General features: G+C 39.7%; 1 protein-coding gene across 1 annotated transcript in view; it reads left to right on the forward strand.

Moving 5' to 3' along the window:
* smurf2 (SMAD specific E3 ubiquitin protein ligase 2) overlaps nucleotides 1-22,366 on the forward strand; it is a 44,783-nt gene that overhangs the window by 19,120 nt on the left and 3,297 nt on the right. The window contains exons 2-16 of the mRNA XM_088437315.1: nucleotides 3,487-3,525; nucleotides 6,264-6,372; nucleotides 8,889-9,022; nucleotides 11,423-11,488; nucleotides 12,405-12,489; nucleotides 12,693-12,776; nucleotides 12,869-13,083; nucleotides 14,608-14,692; nucleotides 15,716-15,874; nucleotides 15,994-16,041; nucleotides 18,622-18,823; nucleotides 20,513-20,616; nucleotides 20,914-21,028; nucleotides 21,295-21,473; nucleotides 21,945-22,203. Coding sequence (XP_088293441.1) covers nucleotides 3,487-3,525; nucleotides 6,264-6,372; nucleotides 8,889-9,022; nucleotides 11,423-11,488; nucleotides 12,405-12,489; nucleotides 12,693-12,776; nucleotides 12,869-13,083; nucleotides 14,608-14,692; nucleotides 15,716-15,874; nucleotides 15,994-16,041; nucleotides 18,622-18,823; nucleotides 20,513-20,616; nucleotides 20,914-21,028; nucleotides 21,295-21,473; nucleotides 21,945-22,203 — 1,883 coding nt within the window. The remainder of the gene's footprint in view (nucleotides 1-3,486; nucleotides 3,526-6,263; nucleotides 6,373-8,888; nucleotides 9,023-11,422; nucleotides 11,489-12,404; nucleotides 12,490-12,692; nucleotides 12,777-12,868; nucleotides 13,084-14,607; nucleotides 14,693-15,715; nucleotides 15,875-15,993; nucleotides 16,042-18,621; nucleotides 18,824-20,512; nucleotides 20,617-20,913; nucleotides 21,029-21,294; nucleotides 21,474-21,944; nucleotides 22,204-22,366) is intronic.

Below are 22,366 nucleotides of genomic sequence, written 5' to 3' on the forward strand. Positions count from 1 at the left end.
CTCGAAATAGCGAGATGTGGGGCTTTGGCCATTTTTCTTTCCATATTTTCTTTCCATATTCATCACTTTGGTCATTTTTGATCGATTTATAATTAGGTTCCAAAGTAATAGATTTCTCAAGGCTCAAGTTTCTTGCCAAAGCAGGGTCTAAAAATGGCTAGAGAGAAATAACTAAAGAATTCAACCGTTTAGGGAATTTTGTACAAAAGAAATTAATTACTTTAGGTAATTATTTACTAATCACTTTAATACTTAACTAATCCATTTAAAATCGATATAATTTAATGTGAAAGTTATTCCGTTCTCTAAGAACTTAAGTATGAAGTCATTGATTACTTTCATTATGTACAAAAGTAATTGAGTAATCGACACTAAATACTAAATAATCCATGATTTAAAGTAATCAATTACTTTAAATATCAAATTAATTAACATTTTAGTACTCCATTACCTAAAGTAATTGATTATTTTAGTTCTTAAATCATTTAGTACCAACCATTTTTAGACCCTGCTACAGAATAGAATAGAATGCCTTTATTGTCATTGTTTAGCTGGTATACAGCGAAATATGAATATAAACGATAAGCCAAACACTTAAATATGTGCCTGAATTCATTAAAAACATGCAATAATATGTCTTTGGGATTGAATAACTAAAATCTCTAAACTCGATATAATGACAATATAATGCAAAAAAAAGTTGGCGTGCTAACAGAAAACTCCATGGAAGTTTGGTAATATTCAAACAAGCATTGATTTCCATTTCCCTGCCACCTGTTAGCTTGCCTACACTCCTTTTTCTCCCCTCTTCCAGCATCCAAGTGGTGCATGTTTGCACACACACACACACACACACAACCTTCTACGTACCTGGTAATAATTAGTTAGCTAGATGGAGTTGGATGGAACATGTCTGTGGGCCCTTGTGCTTGAGCACGTGCACGGCTGCGTGGAAGCAATGTATACCAGATGTTGCAGAAATGAGTGGCTTTCTATGGAACGTAACACATTCCCAGGGATGTTTGCGGAAAGAAATTCTTCCTCATCTGTCGAGCATGTTCTTCACTCCCTGCCTGTACGCCAAGAGGTTATGCGTCTAGTTTCACTTTTTTTGTTTTGTTTTTTCGACGTCGTCTCTGCCTGTTAGCTGCGGTTATTAAACTTAACCTTAAGTGTCTGTACGTATGCACGATACGCAGTCTGCGGTTCAGTTTTTCGATGCATCCAAAAGACACGCGAACCTCCCTCTGTTTCTTGGTGAGCGAAAAATGTTTCAACTTGACCTCAAATAGTACAGAGCGCTCTATAGTTGTGTGCGTGTCTGAGTATGCGCGGAATGGGATGGAGAGGTAGATAAATATTCAGCGGCTGCAGACTGCATGGCTTACACTGCAGTCTGGCACCATAGGTGTGCCTATGTCTATTTATATGAATAAAGTCTGAATACTTCCACCTGCACTTGAGGCGAGCCAAAAAAAAAGTGCACTTAGAATCAAATCGTGGAGCTAGACCTCACTTAAGACTGCTTACATGCCTGGTAGGTGTTAAATGGGCCTATGTGGAATTATGATGAGTCACATCACTTAGCCCAGTTTAATGTTATGTAGATTTAGTATTTTTATATTATGGCGAATAGATAAATATTAAAAAAAATCATGTTTTCATCAGCAAATTTTATTACTGTGACTTTCAAATATTGAAAAGCTGTTGATACTGGGGTGCAAAAAAAAAATAAAAAAAAAATAAAATAAATATATATATATATATATATATATATATATATATATATATAGAGAGAGAGAGAGAGAGAGAGATCAATTACTTTTTAAAAGGTACACGTTTTTCGATTTTTAAGTTCGAAACAGGCAAAAGTTTTCAAGATTTTACAGAAATTTAGAGTTATGAATTCAAGCAATGAACTTTTTTTAGCCCAAATAAGCCAAAGAAGCTTTCTAAATTGCCAAACAAAGCAATGAATACCTTGCCTCCATTTCCCACTATCTTTTTCGAGCGGGCTTCTTCGAGTCTTGGTGAGGCACTTGTCGAATAGATTTTGCGATTTGGCGCGAAGAAATGGGTTGACAGTAATTTAAAACAACAGAGTTAATTTATGAAGTCATATGTCTAAATAATGGCCCATAACTTTAGAACTGAATTTTTTTACTTGCCGGTCTTAGCTCCAATGAGCACAAAAAAGGTTATTCGAGGTGGTGCGCAGGGTGTGACATCATATATTGTGTGTTAAATTTCTTTGGAATGCCCCTCCGCCTGTTGCCATCGTGAATAATATTTGGTACAGGGACGTAAATCTCAATCATTGCCCTCAAATGTTATCAGCGCTTCGCTCTTTAAAGTCCCGTTAGTTTCTAGACCAAAGCCATTCATCACTAATAGAAACTAAGCTTGACTCACTGCCCGCCGCTCTTAATCCAGATGCCCAGGTGGTGACGGTGCTTCCTTCTTCGTACGCGCACACACACATGCAACACACATCCTTCATCACATGTGCTGCCTTTCCTTTCTGGCTGCTTGTGGATTTGTGTTACACCCCCAAATCCTTAGCGACGTATTGGCCGTTAAGGTCCTTTTCTTGCTGAGATTATGACAATTTCAATGTCATTCAGAGTATTTTGGGTTCATTTTATTGTCTTTAACTCTGATTGGCTGTTTGGACAGTTAATTTATTGATAATTGATATGCTTTTGCAGTTCACAAAATGTACTCTGAAGTTTGCGTCATGATGTTGCCTTTTTTTTGCAATTGTTTAAAAAATAAAATAAAATTCAGACTCCATTAGCAGATACAAGGCTCTCTGCGCTAAGAAATGCGGTATTTAATATATTAAACTACAAGATATAGCCTGATGCGGCCTAAGCAAAATTATTGCATAATGCAAGGAATTCAGAATTCAGAAAAACTCGTGCTATATTGAGTTCAATCATCATCCAAGTCATCAAAATACTCTTAAGACTTTTGAACATTTCTTGGCTCTGAAATGTGTGTTGACCAGTATTATCAAGGATGATGTCCTTAAAGGGACAATGTGTAAGTTTCAGACCGTTTTTCAATAAAAAAGAATACATTAAATGATTATAATTTTCAGAAACTTGCAAAGAAATGTGTTCTTATAGACCAACAGTATGTTTCAAATATAATCGTAGATCTCATTATAAGGAAATGATATTACATGAAGGGTGGCACTCCTCCAGAGGCCGCCATGTCTGTTATAGCTACAGACAACAGTAAATGCAGCACAGTCTTCCTTCTGTATGTGATGAAAAACGGTCTAAATCTTACACATTGTCCCTTTAAGAAACTTGGAAAACTTTCCCATACGGGAATTACTCCCTGGTGCTATCGCAATGAAATTGTTACTCAATAAACAGTGTTTAAGGTGTTAGACCATTACCGTAAAACTCCATTTTTGATTGTCATTTGATATATTTGACATTAGTAATTAATATGCAACCCTTTTTTTCTTTTCAGTCCTGTGTGCCAAAAACCTCGTCAAAAAGGATTTCTTCCGTAAGTATGCGCCAAACGCATCTTTTTCCCCCCACTCCCAGCCTACTGGGTTTTTGTTTAGAAACGGTTCTGTTAAGGTATTTTGAGATTAGCAAATGTGGGTCATGCCGGTGTGATAAAATTCCCGCGGTCAGCTCGTACCAGACATCAACGCACTACTAAAATACTACAGCGCTCAAATGATTCCTATTGGAGTTTTATTTTGGACTGTGTCTCAATACAATCAATTTGACATAAATGCAAGTATCTTAAATGAAACAAACTAGAGCGAGTATGCGATTTGTGTCTTTTGGATTATATGGTCAAGAAGGAAAACTGATCCCTAACCCTGAGAAATTTTACACGCGTTGTGTTTTATTTTGGTTTGTTTGGCTCAGGCTGTCATGGTGAATGCGCATGTAAAGGTCGAGCGCTCACTCAGGTGGTTTCTGCGGTGCCCATTCCTGCCATTCCAATGCTTCGGAGCTGAGCAAATATCGCGCTGGCGGGAATCGGCAGCGAGCGGCACTGAGCCCGTGGATAAGACTTATGAATTTCTAATCACTTTGCGCTGAGATTGTGTGCGCCTTACTGTGCGAGGTTCAGTCTCAAAATGTCATCGCTGTCATCATGCCAAATGCACCGAATACCACTTCAATATGCAATAACACCATTAAATGAGAAAAAAATAACATTATTTTTAATTATGTTTAATATGTGATGCATTGGCACGTTCTAAGTTGAGCACAATTTCGTTCGCGCTTTTGGTTGACTTCCAACTTGCTGTAATTAATGATAATAATAACGGGATGGGAAAGTATCAACACTAAGTATCAGTATCAAAACCAGAAATGACAAATTAGAAGAATATAAGAAGTGTTTTTTGGGGGGTGGGGGCAGAATCGTGTGTATTAAAAGTAGAAGTTGTATCGGTACTTGTTATTGTATTTGTAACTACTCAGGAATTGCGTACCGGTACTCATACTGGGACCAGTTTGAAAAACCATGGTATTGAACATCCCTAAGTAATAATAAATGGCAAAATGGAATTCAATTGTTTAATAATCGATTATTTGATCAATTATTTTGACGATGAATCACTGACTCACGTAAAAACGTCTTGATTGCCATTCTTTTTTAAAAACAAAAATAACAAACGTATTATTTCAAATTAACAGTGCAATAACAAAGTAAAATTTAGCGATTGGGTTGGCTTGTAACATGTCAGCAAAATGGGTGTAGCATTCCAAAGTAAAAGCAAATGTAAAAGCAAAAATGGTTAGTGATGAATAGTTTGAGCTCTAAATAAATGAATCAGTAGCTTTTTTTGTTTTTTGTTTTGGTTGGAGTATTTTTAACACTCTAACGCTGCAATAAAAGAATTTGGGTGGTTGTTTCAACAATATATTCGATGAGTCATAAAAATTCCCGACATTTTATCACCTGACGATCAACCAGCATGACTAGAAAACGATCCAGTTTCATTCAGTTCACGTGAAGAGACGAGAGATGTGGCACGACAATTTACGGTTACTTAACCGTGACTGCGAGCCTCCTCGCGATGACTTGCGCGTCCGGTTCCTGGCCGAGAAGAACGTTCTCTATTCTCACAAACTGCCTCAGTGTGATTTAAAAAAAAATAAAAAATAAAAAATCCCCCCGCTTTTCCAAGAGCAAGTGAGTCATCAAGGGGACCCGTTTCAAAGATGCGGTTGACACCAAGATGGCCTTGATGACGTAGTTGTGGAGGATCCCAGAAGAATCTTTCCCGGGAGTGCATGAAGGCGCGGCGGAAACTTTGATGGGGGGGGGAAACGTGCGTTTCTTTTGCATTTGAAATACAGTACGTATAGTCTGTCACCAGCCCTGGAAATTTTTGACACGCCTCGTGTCGTCATGGAATGTACCTTCAATCAAAAAAGTATTGCTCGTATTATGCTCAGCCCCAGGCGTTTTCCTAGAAAGTTTCGTTCATGATTCTGTGGTTATCATTCCAGTTTTATCTTCAAGGTGGCACCACAAAAAAAAGGCAAAATGAATTTATGGAGCGGCTTCATTTGACGAGCTTTGATGAGATCAGTGCATGGATATCAAAATTACACGTTGCAAACTTTTATACAAGATTGTATTCAATTTCGACGTTTTTAATATTACACAAAAACTGTTTTTGAGAACACCAAATAATTCACATCTTTTTAGTAATATTTCAAAGTTGTTCCACAAATCGACACCTTGAATAGATGCGCATTATTGGTGGACTGCCTCCTGGTGGCTAGCAAAAAGAAGGAAAAAAAAAAAACGCAGATAAGCTGCAACTGGACCATAAGCTGCAGGGTTCAAATCATAAGAAAAAAGTCACGGCTTATTGTCGGAAAAAAACGGTAGTCAGCAGCATTCTTGGAGATTCAACTTAAGTAAAAAGTCCTCAATGTCTGTAGTACTCGATGAAATGAGAGCGATCTTCTTCGTTTTGAATCAAAATACAACATTTGTTTTAGCTAGTTTGGAATACAATGATCAAATGTTTTCACTTTTTTTATGGACCAAACTAGGCAGTAACTGAATAATACATCATTTATATTTGTCCATTTGTGTTTTGTATTTTTGAAATAAAGACTGGGTCATTTTAAGTTCTTTTCCTCTGATTTATCAATTAATCAAAAAAAAAAGTCACATATTAATTATTAGATTAATGGTTTGTTTTGTTTTGCACCTAATAAAGTCATCCGGTAAGTAGTGGTGTTTTTCTGTTGTCGTAGGCCTCCCTGACCCTTTCGCTAAGGTGGTGGTGGACGGTTCGGGGCAATGCCACTCGACAGATACTGTGAGGAACACGCTTGACCCCAAGTGGAATCAACACTATGATCTGTGAGTTCCCTCCTGCCTTTTCGTGTTCCCCACCCAAACGAACCTGTAATTTGACCGCAATCATAAGTTCAACACTGTTTATGAAGAAAGCTGTAAAAACTCACACGTTTTTAGACATAGTTATGACACGACTTGTCAATTTGAGCTAAAAATGTCCTTTGGAACAGGATTTCATGTATAGAAATAGACTCTAGTAGTATTTTCTTCCGATGACTGGAACACGTGCACGTCCAGTGCATTTCCCCCGATCCCCTTTTCCAAAGATGGCTCGTCCCGTGAAAGTAACCTGGAAAAAATACAGACAGACCGCCTGAGTGAATGTGAGAGTGAAAGTTTCCAGTGTTTATCCAACCGACTGGCGTAGCCAACTGGAAGCGCAAGTCTAAGTTTGTTTGGTTGCTCGGGATACCCGACTCTTTTTACGTTGACGATATATTATCTGTTCGGGGGGGGGAAAGTCGCGTGTATGAATTTACATTTTAAGAGTTTGATGGAGACAGGCTCCGGCTTTGAATAAATCCTTTGGGATTTGCTGTGAATGCTTCCTCCAAAGTTAGGTTTGAATATACGCCCTCTTAAATCTCATCTTTAATCCCAATTTAATGGAGGAGAGGTTTTATTCGACTGATCGTCCCAACAAGCTCTCTGACCTTAAATTATACTCCACCTGTTGTCCTATTGCAGCCTGTCATAAACCTACTGGCACAGTTCAGTCTGGCCTAAGGACAGTTTGTTGTATAAATGTCAGAAAACTGTCAACAAGGGCTGTTAATTTTTTTTTTTTACGGAATTCAGTCCATACAGCGGCGACGTAAATCAGAGCAAGTTGTAAACCGTCACCGAGACGCACTGATTCACTCATAAAAAGATGTGTATTATAGTTGATGTAAGAACAGACTGTTTATCTTCAAACTTAAAAAGGAATAAAAGGCCTAGCAAATCCCATGCGACTGTCATTGTACCAGACAAAGAAATAAACTACATTTTAGTCATTACGAAGGTTGCCAGTGTGAGAATGTCTGGAAAAGAAATCATCTGATTTTGAGGTGACAAAATATACATCTTAATAAGCACATTTGTCCTATTACCTCTTTTTTTTTGTACAGGAGCGTTTACCTTTGAATGATCCTAAACCTATTCAGCAATTTCAGCTGTAAAAAGTGAATATTTCATCTATAGTTAGTTTTTTATTTTTTTTTTGCATTTATGTACGATCGGTTCCTTTTCAAAACACCTTTTTCTACTTGCTGTTGACTGAAAGTGATATCACGTGTTCAAGGCTCAGGTAATGACCAATCGCAGCTATTCTGTTTCCTTTAACTTGTTTCCTGAGTCTTGAATACATCAATTGTCATTCGTAGTTGACATCAAGTAGAAAATGTATTCTGAAAAGGCATTAATTCTACAAGAAAAATAATTAATTTATTAAATTAAACATGGGCATAATATTAGCTTTTTACACATAAAAATGGCTAAGTAATATTTGACACCCCTTTAAATTGATAGTCCACTTATTTTGCCAATTTAATATCACGAATGTAAGGCATAGTCTATTGTAATCAATACTAAATACTAAATAACTAAATAATTTTAAATAATAATAATAATAATAATTTTTCATGTGTAATTAATACTTTTAAAACCTCTGAAACACTTTAAAAAATTCCACTAGCAGTTGACTGCAAATGAGTTGAAATCTGCCAAAGGCTCATGTAATAACCAATCGCAGCTCGGCTTATGAACGTCACATGACCGACAAGTGAGCCGCGATTGGTGCCTTCATTGTACACGAAAAATAATTTTGGGATCCAATTAACTACAAACAAACATTTTACTACAGCAAATGGCTGTTTGTGAAAGACTTTGATATGCCCAGTATTACATTATTTTACAATTAATCACAATTAATTTGACTTGTTTTTTTCTTTTTCTAACCACAATCAGCAGACATACCAAATTCTAGGACACACTGGATGTTTTCTACCTCAGTTTTTGTCTATCTTTAGCATTTTTGGATGCATAACAGCGCATGTTATCAAACATGAGTGGTATTATAAGATAAAAGCCAGACTAATTCATTTCATTATGTGGCGGGTGTCGCAGATGACCAGGTCTTTACAGTTCTTCTCTTCTGCCACGTCTGCCTGAGTTATCCGCACTCTCACATCGCACCCCAGACAGGCATTTGGCATTGATTCAAAATGTCCAGACGTCTTACTCACAGACCATTGTTTCATATCCCTTTTGGTAACTGCTATGATAATTACAGTGAGGTCGCATTCTATCAATTCTCCTGAGTTTTATTTAGATGGTTACATGTGTCAAAACGTGGTCATGTTTTAGCCACATTCATAGTTTCACATAATATACTAACAAACGGACACTATATAGAAAGATGACAATTCCGATGAGCTGCTTGGATTTTTTAACTTTAATAAAACCGACAAAACAGAGTCCGGCTGTGCCTATGTGAGAGCGTCATGAATATATTTGAATCGCTTGTGTTTTCGCCTCAGATATATCGGCAAATCAGATTCTATCACTATAAGTGTGTGGAACCACAAGAAGATTCACAAGAAGCAAGGGGCCGGCTTCCTGGGGTGTATTCGCCTTTTGTCCAACGCTATCAACCGCCTTAAAGACACCGGCTGTAAGTAATACTCGACCTTCAATTGCACTGTGACATTTTAAAAAATGCATTGTAATTGTAATAGGGGAAAAAAAAAGGAAAATAGAAATGCACCTGCATAATTGTAACGCTGAAATGCATTCAAATCAATTAAGGTTTGTGCAAAACTGTTGTGTTTATTTGGCCACGTGCACTTTATTTGCAAAAATCACAATGTTTTGGGTATTTTTTTGCACTACACAGCAAATTCCTGCTCGCACCCTCACCACCGAATCTACTCCATCATTAGCTAATCAGTCCCGCTGGAGTGCGGTGCTAAAACAAGTCTGTAGCGGTTAAGGACATAGTTGCCATTACAACTCCAGTAAAATAACAACCACAGGTTAAATGCTACATTGGGTGGTGTCATGTCTTACTCATTAGGTCAGACACAATCCAGACTAGGGTGTATGTGGGGTCAACCTTAAAACCACATCACCCTGTCATTAAACTAAAAACGGATGGTCAGAAGAAGCTAGCTGGATAAATTAAGCTCCATTCTAAGACCAAAGACATTTCTGGGTTCAGTATGCTCAAAAATGTATGGAGCCACTCGACCACCCGAGGCAATATGTAGCCAAAATAGGGCTGAAGTTGTATTTCTGCCAAAAAGTGGACTGAGAATCTCATTTTATCGAAAAGGGTTAGATCTGTGATCTAAAGAGCATTAACGTCTTTGCAGAGTTTCATCTTCATCGACACACTAATTTTGAAACGTAATGAATCACACTTTTTAAAGTTGGAGGACCATTGTGTAAAATCATTTTGAAGAAATAAAAAGACTCATACCATTTTCCAATTGAGTCTGCTAGCTTCAAGCTGTTTACTGCGAATTACGCATAAAAGCCAAATGAGCCTTTTCAATTTTAAACACCCAAATGTTCAACCAAACGTTTTTGTTGTTTTATAGTATTATGATGACGGTTTTCAAATCCCAGACAACGAATAGTTCATTTTTTTTCAAGATTTTTTTCAATTCATTTAATTAATGTATGTATTAATCCCTTTTTTATGGAGCTTTTATATTTGCCTTCTTGTTATTGAATATGTCTGTGAACTTTACAAGAAAAGCTGTGTACAAATAACCCCCTCCCCTAAAAAAAAAACGCATCCACCATCTTAATGCTAGCATTTCTTTTACGCATATAGGCCTGTTGATTTCCCTGCAGCACCATCAACATATGAAAACAATTGTTGACTATGATATTGGGGACCTTCTCTGCCTATTTTTCTTGCTGTTCATAAAGCTTCATCCCTTCCAGTAGAGCATTATGTTGTGGTTGGTGCAACACCATAGGCGTGCAACTCTAAATTTGCTCATGGTTGTTTTCCTGGAGTGACAGAGGAAACCTTAACCTTGTGCCACAGCTGTGAGCGGTTTACCTTTGCATTTCCTCCTCCTGGGCTCATCCTCACCCCTCAGTATCCCCCATCAGTCAGTCTGTTGATCCAGACAACGGGTCATTTCTTGCAGACATGCAATATAGTGCTGCTTTATACTAGTCTTCTGCTGCGCATGCATTTGAATGGTAGGTTTGTCCCCCCAGCACAAAGAATCGGCTTCAATTCCACATTTACGTAGAATCGCTCGGCTGCGTTTTCCGCTACTTGCATTTGTTTATCGGGCCACTCATTTAAATGCAACGCGCCGACGTGAGCGAGCACATTCCTGCAGATGTCTATGTGTGTTTTGTGTTTGTCTCTCTGCGGCTGCTGACCTTCCGCCAGCCTTGTAATGGTTTGACCATTGCCTGTTTTGGTCCTTGTTTAGTCTAGACAGACATCCTGGACTGATCTGCATGACACCCAGACAACAGAGAAGAGATAGTGACCAGTTTCATGTCTGCGGGCAATAGACTTTTTGTTTGTTTGTTTGGGGGTTTTTTTTCTTCCGCTCTTGCTGGCTCTCTACTCTCTGCTCTTTCAAATTCCAATCTCTTAAGAACTTCAGACGGAGTTTCCAGACTTGGCAATAGTTGGTGTCCATTCTAAGACGGAGCGGAATAGTGTAGGCTTTGTGCTGACATTTGTCAAATGTTTGACCTTTGCATTTGAACTGGAGCCCGCTCTCCACTGATACTCGCTCAGATTTTACAGCCCGTGGCCATTGCGGGGACCGGAGCATCTGTTTCGGGACACCTTCAATATGTTGCCGGCAGACAGATGGATATCATAAGCATATGAGCCTGTAACTGAAGTCGAGGGAGATGATGCCGAAGAGTATGACATTCCCCGGAGAAGAATGTGTCCCTCTTGTTCATTTATTATGTTGGGCATGTAGCTGTATGAAACTGATGAAGCATCTGATCTTTACTACTCGCTTCTCATTTCCTGTTTGTCTCTCCACTTTATCTATTTTTTGCATCTGTATTCCCTCCGCAGATCAGAGACTAGACTTGAACAAGCTGAGTCCAAATGACAGTGACACAGTCAGAGGTCAGATCGTGGGTAAGTTCGGAAGGACGCAAGCAAGGATCGGAAACTTTTCTTACGGTTGTTGATCTGATCTAGAACATGTCAGAAAAAAGGGAAAAAATGTTGTTTTTTTTAATAAACAAAGTAGTAAACGCAAATGTTTTCATTCAACAACATTTTGAGAAATGTTCATTTCTAGCGACGGGCGAGTACTGATGCTAAATATCGATTCCTGGCCCTATTTCAAGGCTTCGGGGCTTAAGATGACAGCCGATATTAGTATTGGCCACTGTTTTGGAGTGGCGTTATCATCGCAAACTAGAAATCGCAACTTTGAAAAATAGAAAATCGCCATTATTATAATGACAATTTAAAGAAAATTAAAATACATAATTGCGTCTTTTTTACGTATCAAAAGTATCACTACTTGGCATCAGTATTGGTTACAGCGCAAAAATTGAGCACTACTACTGATATCGGTCTGAGAGAAAAGTGATATCGAACATCCTTAAACAACAGGACTTTTTTTGTTATGATGCTCGTGCGTTTAATCTGTGTCATGTCAGAAAATCAACACAAATGTTTAGCATTGTTTTCCAACATCAAACGCCATATTTTAACACAATGAATCTGTCTGCTTACATAGAGGACTAACGAAATCTGAAACTGAAATTTTGAGCACTTTGATCTTTTTATGTCTAAAGACGATTAATCATTACACTTCTAGTGTTTTTGTTTATTCCCTGCCTGTTCCAGGATGTTTTTCCACTAAGACCCGCCTCGTATATAACAGTCATCATATAAAATTCGGCATTGGATTTTGGAACTCCAAACCATACACAAAATTATATAGCTCGATTCTTTGCCAATATAACATAAGTGAGCTTGCTCTATAATCTGCTGTCAAGTAATTCCAGTGTGTGCATCTGTCTACCATGTGTCGCTTCAGTGAGTTTGCAGTCCAGAGACCGGATAGGCACAGGAGGCCCCGTGGTAGACTGCAGTCGACTGTTTGACAATGATCTTCCAGACGGGTGAGTCTGTTGGGGGAAATCTCTTATTATCTGAGAGGAAGCTTTGTCGACGGCGTGGCAAATCTTCCAGATATCCATTTTGCGATATGAAATATGGACATTGAGACGGCGGTGCGAGGCAAATCCCTGATGAACCGTCACGTGGCCGCATAAGTACTTTTATGTCCGCTCACTTCTGTGCATGCGTGTATCTCGGATGCTAGCTGGGAGGAGAGAAGAACTGCATCTGGACGAATCCAGTACTTGAACCACATCACACGCACCACACAATGGGAGAGGCCGACCAGGTGAGCACAAACTCAAGCAAAAAAACCTGACGCTTTCCAAAAGGAGAACTGAAAATAAAGGCTACTATTTTTTGCTCCGTTGTGTTTGTCAGACCTGCATCCGAATATTCAAGTCCCGGGCGACCGCTCAGCTGCATCGTGGATGAGAACACTCCCATTAGCACAAACGGCGCTACGCCTCCAACAGCTTTGCCGCCAAATGACGGTGACCAACGGGCCCAGGAGAGACGCGTTCGCTCCCAGAGGCACCGCAACTATATGAGCAGAACACACCTGCACACGCCTCCAGACCTCCCGGAGGGCTATGGTTAGTGGCGTCACAAATAGAGGTCCGAAACTTAATCCAGTCATCGTTTTAATCGACTTTAATCTGTCAATTGATTAGTTGTTGTAGAACAGTCGTTCTCAAGCTTTTTTACTGACGTAAACGCTTAATATTTTGCCAGCCAAATGCTCTCTAACTAGCGTAAAGCATTTTCTATATGGGGGAGTGGAAACAAAAGACTTTAGAGTGCTGTTGTTTTTCTTTAACTTATCGGAGAAACAAAGAATTCTTGAATGGATGTTTCTTTTATATTTATTTGAAAAATCTCACTTAACACCCCCCACCCCCACCTCTTATAAAGTACCTTCAAGTACCCTTATTTGAGAATCATCCGTTTGTTTCCAAATCCTCAGAATTTCAGCCTCTCCACAATAAATAATAATAATCTCAAGTTTCTGTCGCCCTCCTTGAAACGCAAACTGATTATTTTTGCTTCATCAAAATATTTGCAAGCATCTGCTTTTACTTTTGAAAACATTACTCAACTGACATGTACTAGAAACATTGCGCTGTCAGTTTGAAATAAACAGACAAATATTAATGTTGCACAACTCGTCATTGCCATTATTGTATTGGCATTCTTCTATTTCCCTATTGTGTTTTTTTTAAACATATAGCACTAAATGAGTTTGGAACATTCACAACCTATAAATGCTTCATCATCATCACCAATCATAATTCCATATATTCTGATGCGCTGGTATTTCCGTTGTGCTTCTATACCCCACGAAGAATCCTGTCATCACTGTAATCGTTGTGTACTAATTGCTTCGCTCCCTCTTGCTGAAAACTGGGCTCAGTACAGCATCTAGTCTGAGCCCCCATTCAATCCACAATGTTTCTGTGATGCTGTAACCCCAAACAAGGAGACTGGAATACTGTGGCTTTATTTTAGCCAATCTAATTGAATTGATCTAGCTGTTAAAGTCTGGCTGCTGCCATTTGCTCCCCTCCCCACCTCGTCCTCTTTTCTGCACGTATTCAAACAATCGGACACATTCACGTCAAAAGTAAACACGTGCGCCAGCTGCAGTCATCCACACGTTTGGGAGCTTTCTTTATCCTCGCGAGATTTCAGTGGGGTTTTGGAGCCAAAGCTGCAGAAGCTTCTTCTTAGCGTTTGTGATGCTTCTTCGGGCTTGTGTCCATCTTTTATTTCTTAATTTTTTTTGGCAATGCTTTGTAGATCTGTTAGCATATTTGATTCTTTTGGTGAACACCAAGAGTTGTGAGCTGAAATTTATAAGCTGTGCCGGGTAGGTTATGTGTAAAATGAGGTGCTAAGCCAAAGAGTTAGCAGGAAGCTCTCTGGAGGCAGCACCTTAAGAACCACATTGGCAGGCTATGATAAATGACCCCCCCCTCCAAAAGAAAAAAAAATCTCCTTCCTTCCTTGATATTTGCTACCCTGTAAATCTCAAGTGAATTGCCTATTTGGCTCCAGTATGCTAATTATTTATTGTATGACATCTTGTTTAAAATGGAACCATTTTTAATCGTTTACAGAACAGAGGACCACGCAACAAGGACAAGTGTACTTCCTTCACACTCAGACAGGTGTCAGCACATGGCACGACCCCAGAGTACCCCGGTATGTGACCTCCAAGAACTGTGACCTCATTAGGACAGCACAAAAGAGCTGAGGGGCAACGTACTGCTTTCCTCTTTCATCACAAACTCTATAAAATTAACATCTGACTCTGAGAAAGATCAGGTTGTGTCGTGATTCTTCGTAAACAAACACGTGCTTTGCTATATTAAACCGGAGGAGAAAACTTTTACATTCCACCAAGCAAGATGGCGAATAGCTGTTACTTATCGATTAGCTTGTTTGTTAGCCATACGTTGTGTGACATTCACATGCTGTTTTCATTGTAGACAAATGAAGGATGACTGAAAATCTTCGACCCTGTATCAAACGCATTTTTTTTTTCCGCTCACCGAGGACATGAGCCGTTAGTCTTTCGACGCATTTAAGTGTGCGTCAAGGCACGGCACATCTTGCGGCCACCTTTCAGGGTAAAAAAAAAAGTTTAGCTCTGGCCCGGTTGTTTTCATGGGTGAAAACGAAGCGTCAAAAGAAGCATGCGACATTACGCATCAGTGATTTCTGTCCCGCATTTGATTTGCCCTCAAACGCAGCAATATTACAGTGTGCACTGTTAAAAAAAATATGTTACTTTTAACTTGTACATGCATGCGATATCATGTCACACACCGACAGTAATACTGCAAAGGCCAATAAAATAAACGCACCACAATAATACATAGGACAATGTATTTGTAATTTTTAACTTTGCTTTCGCACTTCTGGTGGCAGAGCAGCTAGCTTGACCAGTACGAATGTTAGTATAGTTTATATAAATATAATGGAATTTGTAAAATTCGGCCAAAAAAAAATCTTGGCGTGTATGCTATGTCTCCTCACGCTATTCTTGCTAAATGTGATTACATGGCAATTCTAATCTGTAATTGCTATGGCTCAATTTTGTTCCTTTGTCAATTTATTCCCGTAATATGAGTGTCTGTTTCTATTGTTTGATTTATTTGGTTATTTTTACATTCTTGCACTTTTAACGTGTTTTTATTTTTATTTTTTTGGGTCACATGTCAGAGATCTGAGTAATGTGAACTGTGAGGAATTGGGTCCGCTACCTCCTGGATGGGAGATCCGGAACACTGCCACGGGAAGAGTATACTTTGTGGATCACAACAACCGAACCACACAATTCACGGACCCACGGCTCTCTGCCAACTTACATCGAGTCCTTAAGTGAGTTTTGACCTCGTAGTATACTTTTGTTAAATCCGTAAAGAGGGAAAGTGAAGGGAAAAAAAAATCTGGTTCCGTTTTATTTCCTGGACTCACTTATCTTTGTTTTGCATTAACAGTCCAAGCCCAAATGGCTCGCGAGGAGGCATTGAAAGTCAGAATGTGAGGTAAGATTTGTTTTTCATTCCAGGAAGCCCCGCTTGCATACGGCCCCACGTTCTCTCCGCTTTTTCCACACAAACATCGCACTTGCTTAAAGCCTTGCAGACTTTGGGATCATTAAGGCATTTTAGCACGCTATTCGTCACATAGCTCGTGTTGGCTTGACATCTGACAAGAGAATAGGAGCTTTCATCCAGGAAATAGCGCATGAATGTAATGCCCCGAGTCTGTTAATGAATTGTGCGTTTGAAACATAATGTGGAAGTTTATGCCTTGGTTTATGTATCTGTGCACGGTCCAAGCCTTTGAGCACGGCCCAAACACATGTTCAGAATGTCTTTGCCTATGCAGCTGTTCAAACACCTACTGTGCCGTTAACAGCCATAGATTTACCCATAGACCTTTGCTTGGGGAAGACAGAGCGGTGGACGTGTGCCTCAAGGGCCTCCTGTGCCTGACCTCATTCTTCCTCTGAGCAAGAACAGAATGCGTCGCAGAGAGATCCGGTTTCTTCTTTTCCCGTTTACATGGATCAAAGAACATGTTGGCATTTTCTACTCGGTTTGCTTTTTGCTCATCAGCGGTCCGCTGAGAAGCTTTAACGAGCTATACCGGCATACCACTTTTTGTCCAAATCACGAATGGCACATGTCGAGGTTATCGCATATATCGTTTGACGTTTGGAATATAATTTCGAATAGCCAAATCACAGGTTTAACTGTTTTTTTTTTTTGACTTCACAAAGTCTTTTCAGAAAGCTTGCTGCAAATATTGAAACGGTTATGATGTTAGGAAATATGTGCTATCTGGAGAAGATATCAAGCATCGTGGAGTTCCATCAAGACATCTGCCTTTTATCAATTCAGGGATTTCATCCCCCCCGTTCCGTCATACCGCAAAAATGTTTGATATACTGTCTACGTCTGTCAAATTTGTCATTTTTTATGCTGCTTTTTATTTCATGCAGACTTTGTCTGAGCATCTTGCTTTTTGCTACAGTTTAGATTTCCCCCCATAATGTTACAAACTCGACTGGTCGGGGTCGCTTAGTAAGTCGATCCCCGATACCTAACTCGTTTCGAATACTGCGTAGCGATACGAGGGTTTTGATTTAGAGTACAGCAAATTTTTGTTCGTTTTGGTGCATTGCATTTTGTTTGCGCCGCGTAGAATTGAGGGAAGAGCGACTTTATGGGTGAAAGTGCAGGAAGAGATGCTTTTGTGTCTGCTCTCATCCCCACCCTCCGAGTTGTCTGCTGGATTTGGACGCCGTCAGGCGAGCGCGCTTCCTACTTCCCATCCCTCCCTCGGAGTCTGGTCTGCAGGAAATAAAGGGATTGGGGAGAAGTTCTCGAGAGTCCTTTGGGGCTCTGTGGCTTTCTGGGCTAACAGGAAGTGATTGAAAAGCCTAACTCAATTCCACTTGGCAGACACTACAAACTAAGCAAAGTTGTCAATGTGATTATAGACAATGCAGACCATTAGACGGATACTTGAGAGCAATTGTGGTCTCGTTTAACCTCTTGTCAACGGCAGCCTGCCTGAGTGCTGTCTGTTTTGCCTTTGTCATACATCATTTCCTAAAGGTTAGTCTGTTCTCAGATTCATTTACAGGAACTTCTTTCAAAAGGATATTTTACTTCCTTGCCGGTTACACTGAGCGACACATACAGTATACCTCCTCCTTTGCCCTTGCTTTGGTTCTGGTTACGGCGCTGCTCACAACTTGCATGCTAAAGTGCAAACTGCCTTCTGATTCTGTCCATAAAGGCCAAATTCCACCTGCAATTTCAAAGTTGAACGCTGAAATGTCTTATTTTGCTGTCTTTTGGGTGCTTGCTTCGTCTGTCACATGACATTTGGTGTGTTGCTGAGAAAGTATTCACTTTAAAAAAAAAACAGCTGGGTCAACAATAACCTAAATATGGATTTAAAATGGACTACCCGATATTTAAGTTTTTTATTTATAGTTGTAAAATTTCTCGACCCAAAACAATACTGTATATTACATCACTTTGTACCCATCCTGTCCAGTCTTTTTATAATGAATAAAAACAACATGGTGAAAAGTGAGGAATCGATCAAATTTACATGTATTGCTCCATAGTAATAAGTTTGTCCATTAAGTCTTAAATTTAGAATTCTTTTTTTCCATGTAATAATAAAAAAGCCGAAACAACAATTATGCACAGCATGTCCATAATATAGTTGTGGAACACTCAGTTTCCCTTCGTTTCACTTGTTTTTTTTTCTGGCAGATAGCGCTACTGTACTTTGTTTATCTTTTTATTGACTAAAACTGTCCTTTTGAGAAGTAGTAGCAGCACTCTTCTTCCAGCATGCCTTTGCGTTTCCATCTGGCCAAGTTTCTAAATGGATTCGCTATGATTTTGCCTTCTGCTTAAATTATTGTATCTGAAAAATGGATTGACCAGCCCAAAAAAATATACACAAGTGTAAAATGTTATATTTATAGCGTAGCTTGTCTGACAATAAATGTGTTGCTTAGATTAATCTCAATCCTTGGCGACGATAATAATGTTTCTCTTTTTTTTCTGGTCTTTTCCATCTTCCGTGCCCATCAGTCGCCAGAACCAATTGAAGGATCAGGTCCAGCAGGCTCTGGTGTCCACAGGTCAGCTCCCAGAGGAGGCCGAGTGTCTGACTGTGCCCAAGTACAAACGAGACCTAGTCCAGAAGCTCAAGATCCTCCGACAGGAACTGTCTCAGCAGCAGCCGCAGGCTGGACATTGTCGCATCGAGGTGTCCCGTGAGGAAATATTTGAGGTGAGGACGTCAATCAATGGCGTTATCAACCGTACAAAACATCTTTGTTAAAAACATCTAACAATGTTTTGGGGTTGAAATATTTTAGCGGCATTTCATTTCAATGAGGAAAATAGATTTGATACACGAGTAAACGAGGTTTTGCAAGCGAACGGCACCGTCTGCGAGGTAGACGACACAAAATCTGCTCTTCGTTAGCTGTCCCAAGTTATTCTTAGATTCGCTCAAGTTATGTGAGCGCAAACGTTTTATCTCCTTCTTGTGTACTCCCATAAACAATTGCCCCCCGGCACTTTGACTGTGAGACGCACACAAACATGTGGAAGCTTTTCTGTTTCCAATCTAAAGCAGACCTTGCTTGCTCGGTATGGGAGTGTTTGTGCTTCTGCGAGGTGCAGGGCCTTTATCAGCTCCACAACACCTGCAACAGACTACACGACCCTCATAAAATATGCGGTGGAATGTGCTGGAATAGCTACGTCTGTTCATCTGAACCAAGACATTTTTGTTGGCTGATCTCACCCAGACAGACAAGGCGGTAGGGCAAAGGACGTCCTGAGGTTATGCGAGACATAACCGCATAGCTTCTCCGCACCATCTGAAGCATTAACTCATGACCGAATAGGCAAGTGTTAGCCCGCGGGCCGTCAGAGTCTTCTAAATGTGTACTTTTTGCCGGAGATAAGACCTTCCCTTTTCTCCCCTCGCAGCACCTCTAAGTTGTCCTTCTCATCTGAAGGGAAGAGTGGAACGTGGCAGTTCGAGGGGCTGTGTTATTATAGCCTTATGACTGTGTTTATTATAACTGCTCCTAATCCACTTTTAATGAACCGTGCCCTTAATACACGAGCAGTCTGCACATGGGATGAACGCTTATTGAGCTGGAGCATGACAGCAGTAAGCCAATTGGTCTAAGCTATGGAAACCCCACGCTGCAACGGTACAGGACTTTCCAGACGTCTCCATAACTTATTGTAAAACGTCATTTTCATACGAGTGCCGTGGAGTTTCGTGTCTAGCTGTTTTTAAAAGACTGTGCAGCACGCATAATGCTAGTTAGTGATTGCGCATTGCAAATAGGGCTTAACAATTCAGCAAATTTAAAAACCGTGCATTTTTTTGGAGGGGCTTCTTTTTGTTTCATTATAGTGGTTTAACATATGTACATTTATTTATTTCGTGTTGAGATAAATTCAGTGCTTAGGAAGTACAATCCACATGCAGTTTGCGTGCAATGTTGAAGTTAAAAAGCCACGAATTTGTTAGTAATCTAATTTATGACTTGCAGATTTATGTTTATGCCACACTTGCTTGGTCTCATTTTGTGAAGTTGTCATAGTGAATGCTTCAAAGACTGCAAGCTAAAGTGTTTAGTAAGTTCACTATTTCAAGGACGTAAACGGTCATCCATTAATTCATGGTTCATTTTCCTTTCTGTTTGGATCAGCCTAATTTATCATATTATTTTTTGCTAATGTTTGTTGGGGAAAAAAAAAACAACAGCAACATAGTACATGGTAAAAGGGCCATTTAAAAAATTAAAATAAAATTCCCAAGGGGACAAAATCACAATTACATTCCAAATTACCAATCCAAAGTGTCTTTTCCGGCTCCGTTTTGGTTCACCCACAGGAGCAACTAGCAAGTTTTATAAACTTACCTTAATGAGGTTGTGTTACTGCACCGCAGGAATCCTACCGACAAGTGATGAAGATGAGGCCCAAGGACTTATGGAAAAGGCTAATGGTGAAGTTCCGGGGAGAGGAAGGACTTGATTATGGAGGAGTTGCCAGGTAGGAAAATGTGAACAGGTGCAATACAGACCGAACCTTGCTGCAAACAGTCACAAGGGTTTGACACGCTGTCATACTTTTGACAATAGATGCCTTTAGATGCTGACAGCAGCACTACTTTTATCTAAATAAAGTGCCTCTCTTTCACTTCAACATAAATCTTTGGCACCAAGATGACACGAAATGAAAAAAGCGATACTATTATTGTTTCCGCACAAAAACGAGTGCAAAGTCCAAAAATCAAATAATCATTTGCGATACAATATTTTGGGCAACTTTTTTTTTCTCTCCGTCTAGGGAGTGGCTCTATCTGTTATCGCATGAGATGTTGAACCCGTACTATGGCCTCTTCCAGTACTCACGTGATGACATCTACACGCTGCAGATTAACCCGGACTCTGCAGTCAACCCTGTGAGTTATACAAAATACTGCAATCAAATGTGATAGTACTGTAAACAATTACAACCCAATGAGTTCTGTTCCATAAAGAACTCCATGCGTAGTATAAAATTGTAATAAGTTTAGTCGCGTTATTGCAAATGTATTCATTGGTTCGCTGCTGCAAGAGCAACATTTGTATTTTCTGTATGTAAACGGTTTTTGAATGCCACGACAACAGATGAGCAATTTCAACATGTAAATCATTTATTAAAGATGCACGTGTCCACTTTGTCTAGGAGCACTTGTCGTATTTCCACTTTGTGGGTCGTATCATGGGCATGGCGGTGTTCCATGGCCACTACATTGATGGTGGTTTTACCTTACCTTTCTACAAACAACTGCTTGGTAAACCCATCACCCTGGACGACATGGAGTCCGTAGACCCGGACCTGCACAACAGTCTCGTCTGGATCCTGTAAGTACATGGCGCGTTTCTATTGGGGGGAAAACACTTGTTTTGTGAGACTTTCTATCATTGTGATATAAAAATGAAATGTCCTGCAGCCCAACTCACTGCAAATAGCGCATTTGATGACATAAAACAAGTCTTGGCCAGATCTGGTTGCGGGAAGACAGCACCCCCTAGGGTTTATTGTAGAGTCTGACGGGATTTTTTTCTTCTTTTCTTCTTTTAGGATTCCTCAAAGACAGCTAACTGTTTAATTGAAAGTAAATACTAATCTCTCTTTTGATATAGAGCCTGTAGTTTCAACACATGGAAGAAAAAAGGCACCGAAAGAAAACCTTACTAATCAATACTGAGTCAAGCCAAGATTTAATATAATATCATAACATTGATTCTTTCTTTTTCTTGACTGTGTTTACCCGATTTGTCAAACCCGGCGATCAACTTCAAACGGTAACCGAACCTGTAACGACTCCTCAGGGACAATGACATCACAGGCGTGTTGGACCATACCTTCTGCGTAGAACACAATGCCTACGGAGAGATCATCCAGCATGAGCTCAAGCCAAATGGAAAAAGTATCCCCGTCACGCAGGACACCAAGAAAGAATATGTCCGCCTGTATGTCAACTGGCGCTTTCTGCGGGGCATCGAGGCTCAGTTCCTCGCTCTGCAGAAGGGCTTCAATGAAGTCATCCCCCAACACCTATTGAAGGCTTTCGACGAGAAAGAGCTTGAGGTACTTGGCTTTGAATCCGAGTAGTAGTAAAGTACGCTCATACAAACACAAAAATAGTTTCTTAATATGAGATGCAATATCTGCCCTCAAAATGTTCAGTGCCATCAGCCCTATCCATACGTATATAATTTTTTTTATATAATGTTTTTGGAAGGGGAAACTA

This window comes from Hippichthys cyanospilos, chromosome 16 (genome assembly GCF_059441005.1).
Source record: "Hippichthys cyanospilos isolate Australia breed blue-spotted pipefish chromosome 16, RoL_Hcya_1.0, whole genome shotgun sequence".
In the NCBI taxonomy this organism is placed as follows: Eukaryota; Metazoa; Chordata; class Actinopteri; order Syngnathiformes; family Syngnathidae; genus Hippichthys; species Hippichthys cyanospilos.